The sequence below is a fragment of the Salvelinus alpinus genome, chromosome 2 (assembly GCF_045679555.1).
Source record: "Salvelinus alpinus chromosome 2, SLU_Salpinus.1, whole genome shotgun sequence".
Lineage (NCBI taxonomy): Eukaryota > Metazoa > Chordata > Actinopteri > Salmoniformes > Salmonidae > Salvelinus > Salvelinus alpinus.
The window spans coordinates 47,103,989-47,127,639 of NC_092087.1; the positions used below are offsets into that span (position 1 = coordinate 47,103,989).

Below are 23,651 nucleotides of genomic sequence, written 5' to 3' on the forward strand. Positions count from 1 at the left end.
TTAATCAATTTTAGAATGAGGCAGTAACGTAACAAAATGTGGAAAAAGTCAAGGTGTCTGAATACTTTCCGAATGCACTGCAGTTGTCCATTTTCAAAGGGGATATCCTGTTTTAACCTTAAGTATGATGATGGGGTGGCCACGCCTATCTTGTTTATATACGTTATAAGGTCCTAAGGCCATTTGTAATATATTGATGCTGCGATTGGCCCAACATCAAGTTTGATGTTGGCAGTGCCACGCCCAGCCACCCACTGAAGTTACAAGTGTCCAGGGGCAAGCCTTCTTATATCCATGGTCTGATTGGCCTGAGACTCACATATGCATCTCCACAGACACGTTTGAGTGAAAATTCCCCAGAGAAATCCCCCCAATGGCTTGAAGGGTTTATAGACTACATATGGATACATACCCTTACCTAGATTGAATTTGGAAGTCTTCCCAAAAAGGGCAAAAAAAAGGCTCAGAAACTCCTGGTTTCAACATACTGTATGTGCCTCTTTTCAGCCCTGCAGACAAGAATCTGAAGAAAAAAGTGTGAAGTTCCCCCCTTGAAATGTCTTGCCACCCTACCCAATGGGTGTTGGGTGTATACACTGCAAGACCTTTGTCACAACTGAAAAACAGGCAAGTGATGAGCAAATTGCAATGTTTAAAAAAATATTCTAGTGTGAAAGACAAGTAAGTCCCTGTTGGTGTAAAACCCCGCTGGTGTAAAATCAACTCTGTTTGCCCCCCATCCCTCTCGGTAGTCAATCAACCCATTGCGAGATGCAATCCTACTGACAGTCAAAATCTTGACTCCGAGAACTTCAGAGACAGCTGATCTTCACATACAGTACCAGTGTTTGGAGACACCTACTCATTCAAGAGTTTTTCTTTATTTTTACTATTTTCTACATTGTAGAATAATAGTGAAGACATCAAAACTATGAAATAACACATGGAATCATGTAGTAAGCAAAACAGTCTTAAACAAATCAAAATATATTTTATATTTCCAAGTCTTGAAGGAGTTCCCACATATGCTGAGCGCTTGTTGGCTGCTTTTCCTTCACTCTGCGGTCCATCTCATACCAAACCATCTCAATTGGGTTGAGGTCAGGTTATTGTGTAAACCAGGTTATCTGATGTGGCACTCCATCACTCTCCTTCTTGGTCAAATAGCCCTTACACAGTCTGGAGGTGTGTTGTGTCATTGTTTTGTTGAAAAACAAACAATAGCCCCTAAGCACAAACCAGATGGGATGACGTATCGCTGCAGAATGCTGTGGTAGCCATTCTGGTTAAGTGTGCCTTGAATTCTAAATGAATCACAGACAGTGTCACCAGCAAAGCACTCCTAGAACATCACACCTTCTCCTCCATGCTTCACGGTGGGAACCACACATGTTGATATCATCCGTTCACCTACTTTACGTCTCGCAAAGACAAGGCGGTTGGAACCAAATATCTCACATTTGGACTCATCAGATCAAAGGATAGATTTCTACCGATCTAATGTCCATTGCTTGTGTTTCTTGGCCCGAGCAAGTCTCTTTTTATTATTGGTGTCCTTTAGTAGTGGTTTCTTTGCCTCAATTCGATCATGAAGGCCTGATTCACGCAGTCTTCTCTGAACAGTTGATGTTGAGATGTGTCTGTTACTTGAACTCTGTGAAGCATTTATTTGGGCTCAAATGCCTGAGGCTGGTAACTCTAATGAACTTATCCTCTGCAGCAGAGGTAACTCTGGGTCTTCCTTTCCTGTGGCGGTCCTCATGAGAGCCAGTTTCATCATAGCGCTTGATGGTTTTTGCGACTGCACTTGAAGAAGTTTTCAAAGTTCTTGAAATGTTCCAGATTGACTGACCTTCATGTCTTAAAGTAATTATGAATTGTCATTTCTCTTTGCTTATTTGAACTGTTCTTTTACCAAATAGTGGTGGCATACAGAAGATAGCCCTTTCTTGTCACAACTGATTGGCTAAAACACATTAAAAAGGAAAGAAATTCAACAAATTAACAAGGCACACCTGTTAATTGAAATGCATGACTACCTCATGAAGCTGGTTGAGAGAATGCCAAGAGTGGGAAAAGTTGTCATCAAGGCAAAGGGTGGCTACTATGAAGAATCTCACTTTTTTGGTAACTACATGATTCCATATGTGTTTTTTCATAGTTGTGATGTCTATCCTATTATTCTACAATTTTGAAAATAGTCAAAATAAAGAAAAACCCTTGAATGAGTAGGTGTGTCCAAACTTTTGACTGGTACTGTATATTGCCCCATTCATGCCCAACAATACTTTTGGGAGAAGTTCAATTCATACAACCCTAAAGGCTTGAAGAGTTTCATAGACTACATAAGGATAAATACCCTTACCTAGATTGAATTTGGAAGTCTTCCAACAAGAGGAAAAAAACACCTCAGAAACACCGGCTTTTCACATATGTGACATTAATGAGGGTCGCCAAACCACACATATGAAATTTTGAAAAGATGATGCCTTTTTAACCCTTTCAAAAAGCCCCTATAACACCAATTGAATGCACTTCCTGCTCTGCTGGATCCCCTGCAGTTTGTGTATCGCACAAAGAGAGGTGTGGACGACATCAAGCTGTTTTAATGGATACCATCGACAGACATCTGGAGAGCAGGAGGGCCTTTGTTTCTGGACTTTTCATCTGCATTTAACACCATGCAGCCTTCCATCCTAGCCAGAAAACATGACTCACAGTTCAATCTCGACCATGACCTTATCTAATGGAATATGGATTTTTTAACTGACAGGCCACGGAGAGTGTATGTTAATGTCAGACACCCTACTCACTTGCACAGGTTCACCACAAAGGTGTGTATTGTCGCCCATCTTTTTTTATTTTCTACACCAATGACTGTCAGGGTGCCCATGCCCACCGCCATTTTGTGAAGTTTGCCGATGACACATTCCTTCTCTAACTCTTCTCAGGGTCTGAGCAGGACCACAGCCCAGCCCTTCAGGACTTCATTCTTGTGTGACAGTGCGCTGCAGGAGTTGAATGTGTCCAAGACGAAGGAAATGGTTGTTGACTTCAGGAAAGGACACCCCCCAGGATGGACCCAGTGATCATCCATGGTGAGGAGGTGGACATTGTGCACCAGTATACATATCTTGGTACCATCTTTGATAATAACCGGAAGTTTGAACAAAACACAGACACCATCATCAAAAACGCCCATCGGAGACAGTACTTCCTCAGAAACTGAAATCATTCAATGTTCACAAATCTATATTGTAAACCTTTTACAGTTCTTTCATTAAGAGCGTGTTCTGTTTCTCTCTTTAAAATGCTGGTTCACATCCCTCCAAGGACCGCCTCCAAGCCATTGTGAATACCTGCTCTAAGATCACTGTGGTGCCTCTCAGAAGTCTGGCCTCCTTTGAGCAGCAGGCCAGGAGGAAGATGTATGACATCCTGGGGGCCTGCACCCATGTCCTCAACCCGCAGTTCCAACTGCTCCTTGGACGCCACCTGCACTGTCTGAAGTGCGCCACCAATAGGCATATGGCCTCATTTGTGCCAGAGGCAATCCACCTGGTTAACAGGACCAACAAGGAAGATCTAGCGACTATTCTAGAGATAGTTTAGCCCTGAAATGGATTAAGGACTGTGGCTACCATAAGTTTGTAGTTTCTTAAAATGCAACATTAACTTTTAATTGATGCCTTAGTGTATATATGGATGAATAACCTTACTTAGATAGAATTTTGAAGTCTTCCAAAAAGGGCTGAAAAAGGCTCAAACACCTGGTTTCAACATATGTGCCTCATTTCATCCCTGTAGACAAGCATCTGAAGAAAAAAGTGGGAAATTCCCCTCTTTGAAACGGCTTGCCACCTCACTCAATTGGTGTTAGGGTTATACACTGCAATACCTTTTTGATAACTGAAAAAGAGGCAAGAGTTGAGCATATTCCAATGATTAAATATATATATTCTGGTGTGAAAGACAAGTCCCTGTTGACTCCCCTGGTGTAAATATCTACTCTCAGTGTGCCCCCATCCCTCTCAGTGGTCGACAACGTCATGCGAGACGTTGTCCTTCTGACAGTCAATCCTTCCCCAATAACTTCAGAGACAACTGAGCTTCACATATACTGCCCCCTAAATGCCCCCCAACAATACAAAAAAATAAAGTTTCACATTTGTGCCGGTTCATGAGGGTCACCGAACCACATACAGTGCATTCGGAAAGTATTCAGACCCTTTCCCCTTTTCCACATACTGTTACGTTACAACCTTAATCTAAAATGTAATATATATTAATTAGCGTTCAAAAATGTGGGGCCGCTTAGAAATGTCCTTGTTTTTGAAAGAAAAGCTACTTTTTTTGTCCATTAAAACAACATCAAATTGATCAGAAATACAGTGAAGATGCTTCGTGGGACTCTCACAGGACAATGACATTATTATATTATTATTATAATATTTAGCAAAGATAGGTCTACAATTTGTTATTTTGTTTCTGTAAGGCATTTAACAAACTACAATGGACTAACGTTGAAATTGGGGTTTATTCCAAGGCAATGCATAAAAGTCCGGAAATACACAACATGAATCAACCACATATTTTGCCATGGAGCACATTCTGATTGGCCAGGCCTCGACAAATCCACGACTACATCATCAAACCCAGCCATTCCGCAGCAACGCCAGCAAGTGCTCTGATAATTGAGATGGTAAAAATAGCTAAAATATTTCTCACACACCCTAGAACCTATATCGCTACCACCTGTGCTTAGCTTTACCATTGCATAAGGCTTGTTAAAATAGAGCCCATAGAGTTGAAATGTATTACATTTTGAGTTTGCATCCCAATGTTACACTTTAGGGTAAAAACAAACAAAATAGAACTATTGTAAAATAGACTGTGTCCATAACATGTATACAGTATGTATAAGCTGGAATTAGAGGCCTTGTTCACTAGTTTACTCCAATTAGTATATGTATGTATTTGTATGTATTTGTATATATATATATATATATTTGTATATGTATTTGTATGTATATATATACACAGGAGTGACTGTTGCTGATAATGGGCCTCTGTAGGCCTATGTAGATATTCCATAAAAAATCTGCCGTTTCCAGCTACAATAGACATTTCCTATGTCTACACTGTATTTCTGATCAATTTTATGTTATTTTAATGGACAAAAAAGTAGCTTTTCTTTCAAAAACAAGGACATTTCAAAGTGACCCCAAACTTTTGAACGGTAGTGTATATACTGTATTTGCAAAAAAATATGGGGATTGGAAGTGATGCAGACAATTACATTGATGGAAGCTACAATCTATCTGCAATATTACAGCTAATCTACCCCCTGGGATTTTTTTTTTTTTACCAACATACCAACAGTTTCTCATGATACTATTATGGCCTGTCTGTCAGATACAACACTTAACCACACCTTCCTAAATATGTCTTACATGCTTTCCTCTCAGTCTAAACACTTCCTAACCCCCTGAGATCCCCCTAAAGACCTCCCCTGCATGTTCCCCACCCCAGGGGACACAATATATATGGTAGTATATGGTCTGTCTGTAAGGTACATCACTTGCCCACACTGAAGTGATTGATCCTCTCCCCAGGTGAGAAAACCTTTAATCAGACCTCCTGTCACGCCCTGACCATAGAGAGCCCTTGTTTCTCTATTGTGTAGTAGGTCAGAGCGTGACTAGGGGGTATTCTAGTTTATAATTTCTATGTTGTGTTCCAGTTTATATTTTCTATGTTGGTGTTTTGTATGATTCCCAATTAGAGGCAGTTGGTAATCGTTGTCTCAAATTGGGGATCATATTTAGTAAGCAGCTATTTTTCCCACCTGTGTTTGTAGGATATTATTTTGTGTTTGTGCATGTGCACCACGCTGTCACGTTCCGTTGTTCGTTAATTTGATTTATTGTTTAGGCTTATGTTTCACTTTGGAATAAATATGTGGAACTCAATATCTGCTGCGCCTTGGTCCCGTTCTTACTACAACCGTGACACCTCCATTTGTCAGAAACCTTGTTAACCCATAAACCATAAACTTGGGCAAGCTAAACTGTTAAACTTTTAAACTGTTAACCAGCAAGTTAAAATGAGGGAAGGCATCCCGACTCCGTGCTGCCACACAGCTCTCTCGCTCTCTATTTACCTCCTGTAACACAGTTTCTAGGTATCTTCAAGCCATTTCCCTTCCAGGTTATTAACAACCAAGGGCTCTTTCATGGGATTAAATTTGTCTTCTAAATGCAATTTGACTATTGCGTAAATGCCGAAAGGAGCAAGAGATGTAATGAACTTGAATCTCCTTGACAGATGTGAGAGCATTAGTTTCAATCAGTTTGCCAGCCTGGCACATCTTGAAAGTGCAGGACTATCTTGACACTGACTGATTGTGATGTTGTTTATCTTTGCTATACCATTCTTTATCTGCATAAATCAAACTCGTTTTGTTGTGAAATATGTAATTGCAGTGTAGTAGGAAATACTCACCAAACTCTGGCGCTCAGTGAACACGTAGGTTATTGACCAGCCATTCTCCAACTGGTTATCAATCTACGTGGCAAACAAAGATACAAACATTGAAATTTAAAACAGAAGCGTAGAATTGGGTAGTTATGATTCACCAGGAGGAAAGTAGGAGCAGGCATGCAGCCGTACAGAATTCACGTCTGCCACATATAGTTCTCAGTAGTTATGTGTGTGGGTCACATAAGGTCCAAAAAATAACCGTTGAACAATAAAATAAGTCTAACTTGGGAGGAAACCTTAACGTCAATACATTCAGGCATGACTTATGACCGTTTGAGTGATTTTAATGAACTGTATCTCAAGTTGATATTTAGTTTGTAGAGTCTGTTGATGTTACTGCATGATTTAGTGTGGTATGAGGTGTCCTCACCAGGCAATTGAGGTTGAGGAGGTGACCCTTTGTCACAGAGTGCCGACATGGACCAGGGACGCCACCCCACGCCAAAGGGAAGCACATGAGGAGGAGGAAGCACAGATGCCTAGCCTACAATGGACATAACATTATTATTACATTACCATTATTACTGCTGCTACTACTTCTGGTAATACTACTTCTACTTTTACAAACTACTACAGTACTACTACTATTACTAGATAGCACTACAACAACAACTTATTTTTTCCACTACTGCAGTACTACTGCTCAGGGAGCTACATCTCAAAGTGTTGTTGCTCACCGTGAAAGGAGAGCAAAATAAAGGAATATTGATCAATAATGTTCAATAGTGAGTTCCAAAATTATAGGCACAATGGTGCCTTTCATCCACACTTGCTTACTTAATATCATATTACGTGAATATAATTCTAAGTCACAAGGGGTATGAAACATTTTTTAAATATGTTTTCAAATTTGATATTCAATAAAATCATGCTATTTTTCTTACATAGCATCTTATGGCCTGTCTATTTGAGAACATTTTTGAGTTTTTGATGACAAACTTTTGAAGGCCATGTTGAGAGCTGGGAAAGAGCTAGTCAATCTGCTACCAATTCCATACTGTTGCAGAACACTGGTTATAAACATCTGGAAAAGCTAACTGCTAACAATAGATACTAGATCAAAATGTCATGATGCTTACAGCCCAAAATTGCTCGTAGTACTGTTTTTTCACTTTATTACAGAACTGAGGCTCTACAGAGGGCCAGACAGAGAAACAAAGTACTTGATGTAGCAAATTTAACTTCATAATATTACGGTTTACCTTGGTGTAAACAGAGGTGACCCGACACAAATAACATGTGCACAGGCAACCTTTGCTAGTCAATGGATTCTTATTTGCACCTTTGGTTAGTTGAGGGGTTCTTGGAGGATCCTTTTTGCTGGCACGTGCGGAGCATTTAAAATGTATTTTTTTCTCGTGTATTTGCCTGACAGGCACAGACTCAGCAACCAAGTCAAGGAAAGGGGGGTACCTAGTCAGTTGTCCAACTGAATGTATTCAACTGAAATGTGTCTTCCCATTTAACCCAACCCCTCTGAATCAGAGAGGTGCGGGGGTTCTGCCTTAATCAACATCCACAGTGCCCAGGGAGCAGTGGCCTTGCTCAGAACGACAGATTTTTACCTTGTCAGCTCGGGGATTCGATCCAGCAACTTTCCGGTTACTGGTCCAAGGCTCTAACCACTATGCTACCTGCCGCCCCACTGAAGTAAAGAAATGTAGCTAGTCTTAAGGATCAATCTCAACACCTCCCCTTAGCCCTCCCCATCAATTTTGCGTTATCCCGCAAGCCGTATGGATTGGGAATTGTGCCTCAATTCAACTTTGAGCGAGGCGTAGTGCCTTTTCAGCACCTCTAGCTGGCCGTCCAAATGAAGCAAATCGAGTTTGTAATGACAGGTTTTTCTATCACTGAATAAAAATGTTTTCCTAGTTTATTATCAGTAGATAAATTGTATTTATATTAAACCATATATATTCTAGTGGCGGCATTCTGTCCGAAGATTGGAGAAGTAGCTTTCATAATGTTCTTTTTGGCCACCTGTGAGAGTAGTTATTTTTCTTGTGTTCTGTTTTAAAGTCATTAAAGGTTAAGATTGAACACGACCAGTTCTACAGCCTTGTTAAAAGCTGACATACAAGTGTAGGATCTTAATTTGATCACACTTTTGTAACTGCGAAAAAATTTATTCTCCGCTGAAAATACAGACTAGCTTTGTGATTTATATAAATTCACTGAAAACCTGTACTAACATGGCTATATAAATAGTATTGCACTTTTCATATAGCCTACTTATGTCCAGCTAATAGCCTAACCACCAATTCAGCAACATTATGGACTAAACGTTGAAATCCTGTTGCTGCAGGATTATTTTGCTACGGCAATACTCGTCAAATTAAGATCCTATATCTGTAAGTGTATGTTACAAGTCACCATTTTGTTACAATATAATATTGATAATATTTAAATATTGATTAATATTATTGATTATATAAAAATATGAATGTATAATACATTCATATTAACAATAACAATGATAATCATGTAAATACCAGTAACAATATTTATTTAAAATGTTCAAAATGGAACTCTAACCCGAACTTGAAATAACATTTTCAGAAAATAATATTGAAATGCAAAGGTTCCTGGGGGCTCCTTTTCTTGGTGGAGTGTACTTCAAGGTAAGAGCAGTAATAGTCCTCCCAGCAGGGATTCGGCACTGTTTCAGGGAAAACGTGGGCACTTTCACATACTTTATGGAGATGGTTCTCCACATAATCATGTCCAGATGGAATATATGTGCTTATTTCCTTTCCTTTCTTTCAAGGCAAACAACTGCATATTGTATCTAATTGATTAAGTATGTTTTGCAATGATATAAGGTGGAATTTGATTCCTAATAGTTTACCATAAGTGTTTGTTACTTATGGTTCCGGTGGCATGCATTGAAACGTGTTGTAACGGCTCTCTTTCGGTGAGTGAGTAGACCAAAATGCAGCGTAGCCAGTGCTCAACATGTTTAATTATAAGAACAAGTGAACACTACAAACAACTTACAAAATAACAAACGTGCAAAACCGATACAGACCTATCTGGTGCAGAACACAAACACAGAGACAGGTAACAACCACCCACAACGAACACAGTGAAACAACCTACCTAAATATGACTCTTAATTAGAGGAACGCAAAACACCTGCCTCTAATTAAGAGCCATACCAGGCAACCCTAAACCAACATAGAAACACACAACATAGAATGCCCACCCAAAACTCACGCCCTGACCATCACACACATACAAAACAACAGAAAACAGGTCAGGAACGTGACAGAACCCCCCCCTCAAGGTGCGAACGCCGGGCGCACCAGCACAAAGTCCAGAGGAGGGTCTGGGTGGGCATCTGACCACGGTGGTGGCTCAGGCTCCGGACGCTGTCCCCACACCACCATAGTCACTCCCCGCTTCTGTATCCCCCTCCCAATGACCACCCTCCAACTAAAACCACCTAAATGAAGGGGCAGCACCGGGATAAGGGGCAGCACCGGGATAAGGGGCGGCAGGTCCTGGCTGAGGAACTCTGGCAGGTCCTGGCTGAGGGACTCTGGCAGGTCCTGGCTGAGGGACTCTGGCAGGTCCTGGCTGAGGGACTCTGGCAGGTCCGGGCTGAGGGACTCTGGCAGGTCCGGGCTGAGGGACTCTGGCAGGTCCGGGCTGAGGGACTCTGGCAGGTCCGGGCTGAGGGACTCTGGCAGGTCCGGGCTGAGGGACTCTGGCAGGTCCGGGCTGACGGAAGGCTCTGGCTGATCCGGGCTGACGGAAGGCTCTGGCTGATCCGGGCTGACGGAAGGCTCTGGCTGATCCGGGCTGACGGAAGGCTCTGGCTGATCCGGGCTGACGGAAGGCTCTGGCTGATCCGGTCTGGCGGAAGGCTCTGGCTGATCCGGTCTGTCGGAAGGCTCTGGCTGATCCGGTCTGGCGGAAGGCTCTGGCTGATCCGGTCTGGCGGAAGGCTCTGGCTGATCCGGTCTGGCGGAAGGCTCTGGCTGATCCGGTCTGGCGGAAGGCTCTGGCTGATCCGGTCTGGCGGAAGGCTCTGGCTGATCCTGTCTGGCGGACGGCTCTAGCGGCTCCTGTCTGGCGGACGGCTCTAGCGGCTCCTGTCTGGCGGACGGCTCTAGCGGCTCCTGTCTGGCGGACGGCTCTAGCGGCTCCTGTCTGGCGGACGGCTCTGTAGGCTCATGGCAGACGGGCGGCTTTGCAGGCTCATGGCAGACGGGCGGCTTTGCAGGCTCATGGCAGACGGACAGTTCAGACGGCGTAGGGCAGACGGGCAGTTCAGACGCCGCTGGGCAGACGGGCAGTTCAGGCGCCGCTGGGCAGACGGGCAGTTCAGGCGCCGCTGGGCAGACGGGCAGTTCAGGCACCGCTGGGCAGACGGGCAGTTCAGGCGCCGCTGGGCAGACGGCAGACTCTGGCCGGCTGAGACGCACTGTAGGCCTGGTGCGTGGTACCGGAACTGGAGGTACCGGGCTAAGGACACGCACCTTCAGGCTAGTGCGGGGAACAACAACAGAGCACACTGGACTCTCGTGGCGCACTCTAGGCCTGGTGCGTGGTACCGGAACTGGAGGTACCGGGCTGAGGGCACGCACCTCAGGGCGAGTGCGGGGAGAAGGAACAGTGCGTACAGGGCTCTGGAGACGCACAGGAAGCTTGGTGCGTGGTGCCGGAACTGGAGGCACTGGGCTGGAGACACGCACCATAGGGAGAGTGCGTGGAGGAGGAACAGGGCTCTGGAGATGCACTGGAAGCCTGGTGCGTGGTGTAGGCACTGGTGGTACTGAGCTGGGGTGGGAAGGTGGCGCCGGATATACCGGACCGTGAAGGAGGACACGTGCTCTTGAGCACCGAGCCTCCCCAACCTTACCAGGTTGAATGGTCCCCGTAGCCCTGCCAGTGCGGCGAGGTGGAATAGCCCGCACTGGGCTATGCAGGCGAACCGGGGACACCACCTGTAAGGCTGGTGCCATGTACGCCGGCCCGAGGAGACGTACTGGAGACCAGATACGTTGGGCCGGCTTCATGGCACTCGGCTCGATGCCCAACCTAGCCCTCCCAGTGCGGCAAGGTGGAATAGCCCGCACTGGGCTAAGCACGCGTACTGGGGACACCGTGCGCTTTACCGCATAACACGGTGTCTGACCAGTACGACGCTCTCTCACTCCACGGCAAGCCCGGGGAGTTGGCTCAGGTATCCAACCCGGCTTCGCCACACTCCCCTTTATCCCCCCCCAAGAAATTTTTGGGTGAGCCTCTCGGGCTTCCAGCCTCTCTTACGTGCTGCCTCCTCAATCCACCGCTCCTGGGCTGTGGCTGCCTCCTTCACCTCCCGAGAGCGGCGATTCTCTCCAACCCTTCCCCAGGGTCCTTTTCCGTCCATGATCTCCCAAGACCATTCCTCCTGTGTCCAGTAGTCCTGTGTACTGGGCCGCTGCTGCTCCCCGTTGCTACGCTGCTTGGTCCTGGTTTGGTGGGTGGTTCTGTAACGGCTCTCTTTCGGTGAGTGAGTAGACCAAAATGCAGCGTAGCCAGTGCTCAACATGTTTAATTATAAGAACAAGTGAACACTACAAACAACTTACAAAATAACAAACGTGCAAAACCGATACAGACCTATCTGGTGCAGAACACAAACACAGAGACAGGTAACAACCACCCACAACGAACACAGTGAAACAACCTACCTAAATATGACTCTTAATTAGAGGAACGCAAAACACCTGCCTCTAATTAAGAGCCATACCAGGCAACCCTAAACCAACATAGAAACACACAACATAGAATGCCCACCCAAAACTCACGCCCTGACCATCACACACATACAAAACAACAGAAAACAGGTCAGGAACGTGACACGTGTAGGTTTCTCGTAGCTTTCCTTTGCAAAATAACTATGAATTAGACTTATTTTAAAATAATTGTCAACATGTAACATCTTAATATGGTGTGGGATGTTCACTGTATTGCAAGGATCAATAGCAGGTCTATTTCGCTCCAGCATCAGGCATATCCTGTCTGTTCACAATTCACCTCTGGGAACATGGCAGCACTCAACACCTGACAACAGAAAGAGTTGGCCACTACTATCTAAAGGATTGTTTGTGAGGAAATTACCTCTGCCCTCGACTTGCAATTAAGACCGGTAAATTATTCTCTTGCACTGCTCACTTCTAAAGTGGATACCTACTAAACTAAAGTGGAATGTGAGAGAGGGGCGACAGTCACACTTTATTTGGATAGTCCAAATGCTTCATCTGTAAATGCTCTAGAGATGGTCATACCATCAACAAACTATCTATTGATAAGCAACAGCTTGCTAAGGTTAGGTTTATAGTAAGGGTTAGGATAAGGGTTAAGGTTAGGGTTAGAGCTACGGTTAGTAGATAGTTAGTTTAAATGTTACTCAGTCTGTATAGTTTGTGCCTTCAGAAAGTACTCATACCCCTTGACTTATTCCACATTTTGAAAAATGGTTCCAATAGATCGAATGCAACATTGATTGACAACATGTTTTTCTCTCACCCATACCGCATAATGACAAAGGGAAAACATGTCTTTTGAAATTTTAGCAAATGTATTAAAATAGAGAAATATGTCATTTGCATAAATATTCACACCCCTGAGTCAATACGCGTTTGAATCACCTTTGGCAGCGATGACAGCTGTGAGTCTTTCTGGGTAAGTCTCTAAGAGCTTTTAAAATAGAGAAATATGTCATTTCCATAAATATTCACACCCCCGAGTCAATACGCGTTTGAATCACCTTTGGCAGCGATGACAGCTGTGAGTCTTTCTGGGTAAGTCTCTAAGAGCTTTGCACATCTGGATTGTACAATATTTACACACATTTTATAGATTTTTTATTCTTCAAGCTCTGTCAAGTTGGTTGATGATCATTGCTAGACAGCCATTTTAATGTCTTGCAATAGAATTTTAAGCCTATTTAAGTGAAAACTGTAACTAGGCCACTCAGGAACATTCAATGTCGTCTTGGTAAGTAACTCCAGTGTATATTTGGCCTTGTGTTTTAGGCTATTGTAATGCTGAAAGGAGAATTTATCTCCCAGTGTCTGTTGGAAAGCAGACTGAACAAGGTTTTCTTCTAGGATTTTGCCTGTGCTTAGCTCTCTTCCATTTAAAAAAAAAAAATGTTAAACAACTCCCTAGTCCTAGCTGATGACAAGCATACCCACAACATGATGTAGCCACCACCATGCTTGAAAATATGAAGAGTGGTACTCAGTGATGTGTTGTGTTGGATTTGCCCCAAACATAACGCATTGTATTCAAGATATGTAGTTAATTTCCTTGCAACATTATTTGCAGTTTTACTTTAGTGCCTTATTGCGAACAGGATGCATATTTTGGAATATTTTTATTCCGTATAGGCTTCCTTCCTCTCACTCTGTAATTTAGGTTAGTATTGTGGAGTAACTATAATGTTGCTGATCCATCCTCAGTTATCTCCTATCACAGCCATTAATCTTCTGTAACCATTTTAAAATCACCATTGGCCTCATGGTGAAATCCCTGAGCGGTTTCCTTCCTCTCCAGTAACTGAGTTAGGAAGGACGCATGTATCTTTGTAGTGAATAGGTGTATTGACCCAAAGATATACTCAATGTCAGTTTTTTTACCCATCTACCAATAGGTGCCCTTCTTTGCAAACCATTGGAAAAACTCCCTGGTGTTTGAATCTGTGCTTGAAATTCACTGCTCGACTGAAGGACCTTACAGATAATTGTATATCTGGGGTATAGAAATGGGGTAGTCATTTAAAAATCATGTTAAACATTAATTGCACACAGAGAGAGACCATGCAACTTATTATGTGACTTGTTAGGCACATTTTCACTCCTATTTAGGCTTGCCATAATAAAAAGTTTGAATTCTTACTGACTCAAGACATTTCAGCTTTTCATGTTTATTTAATTTGTAAAAATGTCTAAAATCATAATTCTACTTTGACATTATGGGGTATTGTGTGTAGATCAGTGACACAAATCTCAATTTAATTTAATATATATACAGAGTGAACTCCAAATGTTTTGGGACAGTGAGGTTAAAGTGCAGGCTGTCAGCTTTAATTTGAGGGTATTTTCATCCATATTGGGTGAACTGTTTGGAAATTACACCCCTTTTATACACAGTCCCCCCATTTTAAGGGACCAATAGTATTGGGACAAATTCACTGTATGTTAGGTACTAAAAAGTATTTTGTCCCATATTCATAGCACACAAATTACTACATCAAGTTTGTGACTACAACCCCTCCCCCACAACATTTTTTTTTAAATTATTAAACATTTGGACATTGTGTTAACAAACCTCCAGACAAGCTTCAATGCCATACAACTCTACTTCTGTTGCCTCCAACTGCTCTTAAACGCAAGTAAAACTAAATGCATGCTCTTCAACCGATCGCTGCCCGCACTTGTCCGCCCGTCCAGCATCACTACTCTGGACGGTTCTGATTTAGAATATGTGGACAACTATAAATACCTAGGTGTCTGGTTAGACCGTAAACTCTCCTTCCAGACTCACATTAAACATCTCCAATCCAAAATTAACTCTAGAATAAGCTTCCTATTTCAAAACAAAGCATCCTTCACTCATGCTGCCGAACGTACCCCGTAAAACTGACTATCCTAACAATCCTCGACTTTGGCGATGTGATTTACAAAATAGCCTCTAACACTCTACTCAACAAATTGGATGCCGTCTATCACCTTGCCATCCGTTTTGTCACCAGAGCCCCATATACTACCTACTATTGCGACCTGTACGCTCTCGTTGGCTGGCCCTCGCTTCATACTTGTCGTCAAACCCACTGGCTCCAGGTCATCTACAAGTCTCTGCTAGGTAAATCCCCGCCATAGCGGGGCATAAAAGTTCACTGGTCGCCATAGCGGCACCCACCCGTAGCACGCGCTCCAGCAGGTATATCTCACTAGTCACCCCTAAAGCCAATTCCTCTTTGGCTGCCTTTCCTTCCAGTTCTCTGCTGCCAATGACTGGAACGAACTGCAAAAATCACTGAAGCTGGATCTCCCTCACTAGCTTTAAGCACCATTTGTCAGAGCAGCTCACAGATCACTGCACCAGTACATAGCCATCTGTAAATAGCCCATCCAACTACCTCATCCCCATACTATATTTATTTATTTATTTATTTATTTATCTTGCTCCTTTGCACCCCAGTATCTCTACTTGCACATTCATCTTCTGCACATCAGTAAATAGCCCATCCAACTACCTCATCCCCATACTATATTTATTTATTTATTTATTTATCTTGCTCCTTTGCACCCCAGTATCTCTACTTCCACATTCATCTTCTGCACATCAATCACTCCAGTGTTTAATTGGTACTTCGCCACCATGGCCTATGTATTGCCTTACCTGCCTTATCTTACCTCATTTGCACACACTGTATATAGACTCTGTCTACTGTATTATTGACTGCATGTTTGTTTATTCCATGTGTAACTCTGTTGTTGTATGTGTCGAACTGCTTTGCTTTATTCTTGGCCAGGTCGCAGTTGTAAATGAGAACTTGTTCTCAACTAGCCTACCTGGTTAAATAAAGGTGAAATATAAAATAAATAAATAAAAATTACCTTCCCTATATCTGTCTGGTTCACCACTCTGTTCCCTGCTTCTGCATTGATTGTCTTATGTCCTTGTATAACCATGTGCTGACGCTGTTCCTGTCTTGTTTTATGTCTGTTCCTGATCAAATGTTTGACTTCCCGTACCTGCTTCTCATCCCTGGCGTTGGTCCTTACAATTGTACCCAGATACTAACAGATTAATTGGAAAATGTTGCGTCACAAAATGTGACTGTCTGAACATGATACCCTTCCATTGGGGTTACCACTGTTGCATGTTTCAGAATTCACTCTGTCTGGGCATTTTGAGCCAGGTTCCATACCACAGTGCCAGGGAATTCCATCAAATGGTGCAGGGAGCGAGAGAAGGAGAGGGAGAGACAAAAAAAGTATAATAATCCCATTACCATTATAAAATGTAAGTCTAAAGCATTTAGCTAGGCTTTTAGACACGCAAAGCCGCTGTCGTCACTTCCTGTTGAATGTGGAACGAGGGAGAGATCAGTTTGATGTTTTGGACATTTTTGAAAGTATTTTGAAGAAGTTTTTTTACTAGCTAGCTATCTTTTGAGTTTTGATTTCGTGACGCGGTTCGCATCAGTTGCTGGGACAGCTACTATCTTTCCCTTGATCCTGCCGACCAAGGCCGGGTCTAAGGAGCTGCTAACTAGCTGCCTATCAAGCTAACGGGCTTGAACGCAGTCCGCGACGTAGTTAGCCATTGTGTCTGGGACCGTTAATTGTTGTGAGCTTGTGGCGGTCTAGACCCCTGCTGTTTGTTGTTATTTTTAATCTTCCCTGTGACCTGATCTGTCTGTAACTGTGACGAGTAATTAACAGCGTAACCTACGTTGCTACAATGACAAAAACCAAAGCCGGCAGGTGTACTGTTGAGAACAGTGGTGTCTCTCTATCACCGGTGAAGGACCTTTTAAACAAATAAAATAGTTCTACAAACAGTTGTTACAACAACAAGAAAATAGCTTCAAGTGTGGTGGTGGAGTCAACTAATAAAATAATGGATGACCTGACCAGAGAGGTCCAGGAACTGAAGAACAGTTCTACCCAGGGTCAGCTCGATGAGTTTAAACGGGAGATCGGCAAGAGGACAGCAATCTGTAAGTCATTGAGAGAGGACACCAGTTCTGTATGTGAATCCATCATAACAATGACTGAGAACTCACATTATCTCGAGGGACCAGAGAGCTTAGGGACATTGCTTACATTGGCTATGACAGGCTCATTGTCCATCCTCCCTCCAAAAAGCCTGGATTGGGTAAGAGAGCCAGCCCAATAGGTTCGTAGCTTTAACTCTACAGCACACACACCAACTGATTAATGAACTGCTGAATGTATATTTTTTTATCTTGCTTTGTTTGCTCTTTTTTATATTACTTATATCTCTGATAAGCTACCCAGGAAAGGGCTAAAAATATCCCATATTAACATATGTAGCCTTAGAAATAAAGTTCATGAAATCAATAACTTGCTAACATCAGATAACATTAATATATTAGCCATTTCTGAGACTCACTTAGATAATTCATTTGATGATACAGCTTATGCGTTATGGCTTTTCAACCTCAGCGATATCGTGGAGCAATCTATCTAATAGAACTCAGAGGGTTTTCTTTTAATGGAAGTTTCTCTGTCAAACATGAAAAGTGTGAAGACAAAGAGTTGCAGTCTGTTTTGGAATGGGTGGCCAGTAATAAACTGGTCTTGAACATCTCGAGAACTAAGAGCATGACATTTGGTACAAATCATTCCCTATGTTCTAGACCATAGCTGAATCTGGTAATGAATGGTGTGGAAGTTGAGGAGACTAAATTACTTGGTGTTATATTAGATTGTAAACTGTCATTGTCAAAACATATAGATTATATGGTTGTGAAGATGGGGAGAGGTCTGTCCATAGTAAAGAGACTCTTTGCTTTTTTGGCACCACACTCCATAAAGTTAATGTTTTAAATGTATGTAAATTGTAACGTCTCTTGTCTGTAATGTCTTTTTCATTATATGTCGGACCCCAGTAAGACTAGCTGCCTCCATTGGCGTTGGCTAATGGGGATCCTAAAAAATAAAAAAATTAAAAATACAAATAAAGGAGGAGATTACTCAGTCAATCATAATGCTCATCAGTCATCTTCTCTGTGAAAATGTTAGCGAGAAATGCTTTTTTAAGCATTCAGGCAGAATTCCCATATTCAGTCACAGTAACAGACACCAGATTGTGGAAAATGTTTCAACTTTTCATGCAAATCTCTGATTCATCCCATAGATGTAGTCATGCCATTGGAATACTCTTATTCCTGTCTGGTTTCAGCCATCTAAAATGTGACAACTTTAGTCTCAGCAGGTCCTATATCGGCGATATTACAACTACAGGCTTTTCTGTGTCCCAGGTTTTGATTTAGTTTGATATACAATACCAGTCAAAAGTTTTTACACACCTACTCATTCAAGGGTTTTTCTTTATTTTCTACATTGGAGAATAATAGTGAAGACATCTGTGATGGACAAGTCCGTCACTGGCCGCGGGCAGCATTTGGTAAACGCATCACCCCCTCCCTGCTCCATTATCAGCTCCGTTAGCAATGTGCGTCGACACACAAGTTAACTTTGCTATCTTAATACCTACATTACACACTTTATTCTTACCTCCTGTGAGTAACAGTTTGTTATTCATGTTTAAGCGTTCATGTTTAATTTAAGCAACGTTTACTGTACTTATCAATGTTACGGATGAGCGTGCTGTTTGTTTGGTTCTGTTCCGCTCTCTCCGTCTCTGTAGCTTCCGGGTATGCTCGGATAAGGACCAGGGCAATCGGGATGGCTTTGTAGTGCCTGTTCCGAATGGCTCATTCATGTGATTGGGCGTATTGGAAGACACCATGTCAGTAGAGCTGAGATTTTGCAAATGTGTTATATTGTATCATGAGAAACGAATTGCAAAGGTGCAATGTATATAATTCATGATGTTTAGCTGAGTTGAAAATTTAGGCTTTTATGGTAATTGCTTTATTAATTAGTGTTTGGTATGTTCTGATGGGAGGGTCTTCCCCTACAAAAGGAGCCTCTCTTTCAGTTCAAGGGGGGACCATTTTGGATTGAGCTGTTGATGGGGCAGCATTGATTATAGCTGTCCCATAATGTATTATTTTGGTGGCAGTACTGTTGTTTCTCTTCCGGATTCAGTACTTTTGCGGCTACGCTATCTTTTTATTTGATAGAGGTTACTGTAGGTTATTCTGTGCAGCTTTCTGGACTACTCTACGCGACAACCTCAAAACTATGAATTAACACATATGAAATCATGTAGTAACCAAAAAAGTGGTAAACCAATCGAAGTATATTTTATATTTGAGATTCTTCAAAGTAGCCACCCTTTGCCTTGATGACAGGTTTTCACAATCTTGGCATTCTCTCAACCAGCTTCATGAGGTAGTCACTTGGAATGCATTTCAATTAACAGGTGTGCCTTGTTAAAAGTTCATTTGTGGAATTTATTTCCTTCTTAATGCATTTGATATAATCAAGGTAGGGGTGGTATAAAGAAGATAGCCTTATTTGGTATAATAACAAGTCCATGTTATGGCAAGAACAATTCAAATAAGCAAAGAGAAATGAGTCCATCATTACTTTAAGACATGAAGGTCAGTCAATCCGGAAAATTTCAAGAACTTTGAAAGTGCAGTCACAAAACCCATCAAGCACTATGATGAAACTGGCTCTAATGAGGACCGCTACAGGAAAGGAAGACCCAGAGTTACCTCTGCTGCAGAGGATAAGTTCATCAGAGTTACCAGCCTCAGAAATTGAAGCCCAAATAAATGCATCAGAGTTCAAGTAACAGACACATATCAACATCAACTGTTCAGAGGAGACTGCATGATACAGGCCTTCATGGTCGAATTGCTGCAAAGAAATCACTACTAAAGGACACCAGTAAGAAGAAGAGACTTGCTTGGGGTAAAGAAACAGGAGCAATGGACATTTGACAGGTGTAAATCTGAGTCCAAATTTGAGATTTTTGGTTCCAACCGCAGTGTCTTTGTGAGATGCAGAATAGGTGAACGAATGATCTCCGCATGTGTGGTTCCCACCGTGAAGCATGGAGGAGGAGGTGTGATGGTGTAGTGCTTTTCTGGGACACTGTGATTTATTTAGAATTCAAGGCACACTTTACCAGCAAGGCTACCACAGCATTCTGCAGCATTACACAATCCCATCTGGTTTGTGCTTATTGGGACTATACTTTTTTTCAAAAGGACAATGACCCAACACACCACCAGGCTGTGTAAGGGCTATTTGACCAAGAAGGAGAGTGATGGAGTGCTGCATCAGATGACCTGGCCTCCACAATCACCCGACCTCCACCCAATTCAGATGGTTTGGGATGAGTTGGACCGCAGAGTGAAGGAAAAGCAGCCAACAAGTGCTCAGCATATGTTTGAACTCCTTCAAGACTGTTAGAAAAGCGTTCCAGGTGAAGCTGGTTGAGAGAATGCCAAGGGTGTGCAAAGCTGTCATCAAGGCAAAGGTTGGCTTGTTGGTTATACATGATTCCATGTGTTACTTCATAGTTTTGATGTCTTCACTATTATTCTACAAGTGGACCCTAACATAACCATACATTTTACTGTTTTGCATTGACAAGGCACTTGGCCCAGAACATGACTTTTGAACTTCTTCAATGTATTTAAACATGAACATTTTTTAAAGTTAATGTTCAAAGTGCATAAGCACTAAATCTATCGTATTCCACGAAATACCGTTTTTCCGAATTTGTCCCACAGTATTGAATCATTACCATCACACTCTACTTTTTCAAAATTGTACATATCAAGTCACACAAGAACTGGGAAGTGACAGTGAAGAACAAGGATATGACATATAATATATTATATTATATATCCACCTCCAAGTAAAGTATGTGTCAAACGGTTGTAAGTCATCTAGATCGTCCTCTATTTGGAAGGATACATCTCATTCTATTGTGGTTGGAGTTTATCAAATGGAAGCTGATCATATTAACAAAGTAAACCTGGTAGTTAAATCCCCCAAATTTGCAAATTGTCATTAAAACACTGTCATTACCCCCACAAATAGGGTCGGTAATGACAATTTCCAGGTTATTGCCATCAGAAAAGAATGACTTTTTGTATAACTTTTGTATAAAATGGGTAAACCCCTGCTCAACATTGCTCATCGCATAATCTTTTACTGTTTTTATAACAATCGATCATATTGTAAATACCCATTTCCACAAAGTTATTTTTAACAACATTATCCCGTCGTTATTGCCCAACGGTCTTTACCACCACAATCTACAAATACGTCCGAATAAAAAAATATATGTACACATTAAATATCACACTCCTCTCTTCATCAAGTGTAAAGCACTTGTTCTCAACAGATCAACTTAAAAAGGAGTAAGTCCATCACCATTTCGACAGGTAATTGCATTGTTTATGGTACTGTAGCTGCCGTGCAGGTATACAAACACAGGCAGCAAACAGCCATATTTATGCAATTAAGGAATTTAAATAATTATTTCTAAATGTGATCGTGACAAATCCTATTGACAGGTAAACCAAATAATCCCAAACCACATGTTGTTTGTGATTTTATGATGGTTTTGTGATGTGATGGTAATAACATTTGCAGAAGTAAATTCCATCTATTGTTGAATATAATGGTCACAGCCAATACCAGGTTATGGCTCCTGGTAAAATGAGGAAAGTATTTATTTAGATGAAAGTATTTTTTAAGAAACATTTTATTTTAAATATGACATGCCAAAAGTGCCCGTAGTTGCAAAATGACCCATATACAATGACATCTTGAGTTCTGGATAGTGGAGCAGTGTTTAGGGACGCTACAACTTGTTATCTACTATGTCCTTAAACCGGGCACCCCAACTGTGATTTTACTCCCCCCCCCCCCCCCCCCCCTCAGTACGGCCCCACGTGTTCATCTATAAAACAACTAAACGTATGACTTTCTAGCGTTAAAATAGTTACACAAACTAGCAGCTCAAAGAACCAACAAGAAGAGCTGAGTTAGTGAGTCAAGAATTTACATTTTAAAAGACACTTATGTCCTCTTAGATGTTTTGAGTGTGGTACTGTGTGTTCTAGCTGCGCCACAGAAGTTGTTTCATAAACCTGTGACGTGTCCCGGGCTCATTACATGAAGAAAAAACGCTATTTATTGTCACTTCCCTAAAATCTACTGGCTAGACATCTGGTTATCACGTTACAGACTAAATACTTCACAGTAACAGTAACCACTCTGTGCATTGCCTGGGCTACTGCAGTAAATTACTCAGATTAATACAATTAAATAACTGTCTTGTCAAATTCACACATGCGTCAATGGCTTAATAAAATACAATTGTTATAGTAGGCCCATCAGTTATTACCGTTAACAAAACATTTTGGAGTGATACCAGTACCTCAAAATGCCCAGGTTCCAGAGTAGGGGACCTACCTTGGCTTTGTGGGCTGGTTTGTGTGTGTTCATCTGGCTGACCTAGGCAAGTAGAACAGAGTAGAGTCCACTTTTAGAGTCATTGGAGCAGAGTTCCTGTCTTTGGTGAAGATGAGATTATTTCCCACTTGATGTGCATAATGATGAAGAGCAAAGAGAAGGAAAGGAGTGACAATCCGAATGAGGGAATGATCAACGTCCGGATGTTGACTTACAAGAAGTCTAGGGTCCAATGGTCAACTTTGCTTAGCCATCTCTGTCTTCAATGACTGACTGAGCGAGTGTGGGTGGTGGTGTGTGTGAGTGACCGCCTATCCTCACTGGTACCTCATTGAGAGGCAGTCTTAAAACCCCTCCTCTTTCTCTCTTTCTTTCTCCCTCCCCCACCCTCTCTCTCTAACTTGTTCCTCTGACTTGCTCTTTCATTTTCTGACTCACTCTTTTCCCCTCTCATTATCATCCTCACTCTCCATCTCTCACTCTAACTGCTTTAAATGTCCATCAATCTCTTTCTCAATCTCTCTAAAGTCCTCATACCTTCCTCGCGACATGGAGCGATACCCCTGTTGAACACTCATGAAACCCAATGCAGTCCTATAAGATGTTTATGTTAGTCTAACTCCTTGACACAGTAGGACCTCTTGTTATTTGTCTTGTAACTTGCCCATAATCTGTTCAAGACACTGTATGTGAAGCCACTTCGAGCAGCTCTGGAAACACAAAGGGTCTTTTCTCATTCAACTTTTGCAGAGACAACCAGAAAAACATTTCTCATGAAGTCTCACGTGATCAGGGTCAATCCTCATGGCAACAGTTAAACATGGTGAACATGGTGGTGGTGTGCAGGGGTGGAAATGGAAACAAATCACTCTAGGAACCCTAGAATGTAAAATCCTTGAATTCAGTGCATTTGTACATGTCAAAATTATTTCACTCATTGAATTCAATTTCAAATACTGAGGGTGTGAAAAAGATTGGTTCATATTTAATTGCCCTTGC

General features: G+C 42.1%; 1 protein-coding gene across 1 annotated transcript in view; it reads right to left on the reverse strand.

Annotated features, from left to right (window-relative positions):
• Nucleotides 1-22,952, reverse strand: part of LOC139563605 (uncharacterized) — a 46,711-nt gene extending 23,759 nt beyond the window's left edge. The window contains exons 1-4 of the mRNA XM_071382439.1: nt 22,868-22,952; nt 22,653-22,694; nt 6,914-7,027; nt 6,505-6,567 (exon numbers count right to left, since the gene is read on the reverse strand). Of these exons, the coding sequence (XP_071238540.1) occupies nt 6,505-6,567; nt 6,914-7,027; nt 22,653-22,685 (210 nt within the window). The 5' untranslated portion in view covers nt 22,686-22,694; nt 22,868-22,952. The remainder of the gene's footprint in view (nt 1-6,504; nt 6,568-6,913; nt 7,028-22,652; nt 22,695-22,867) is intronic.
• Nucleotides 22,953-23,651: the final 699 nt, after the last annotated feature.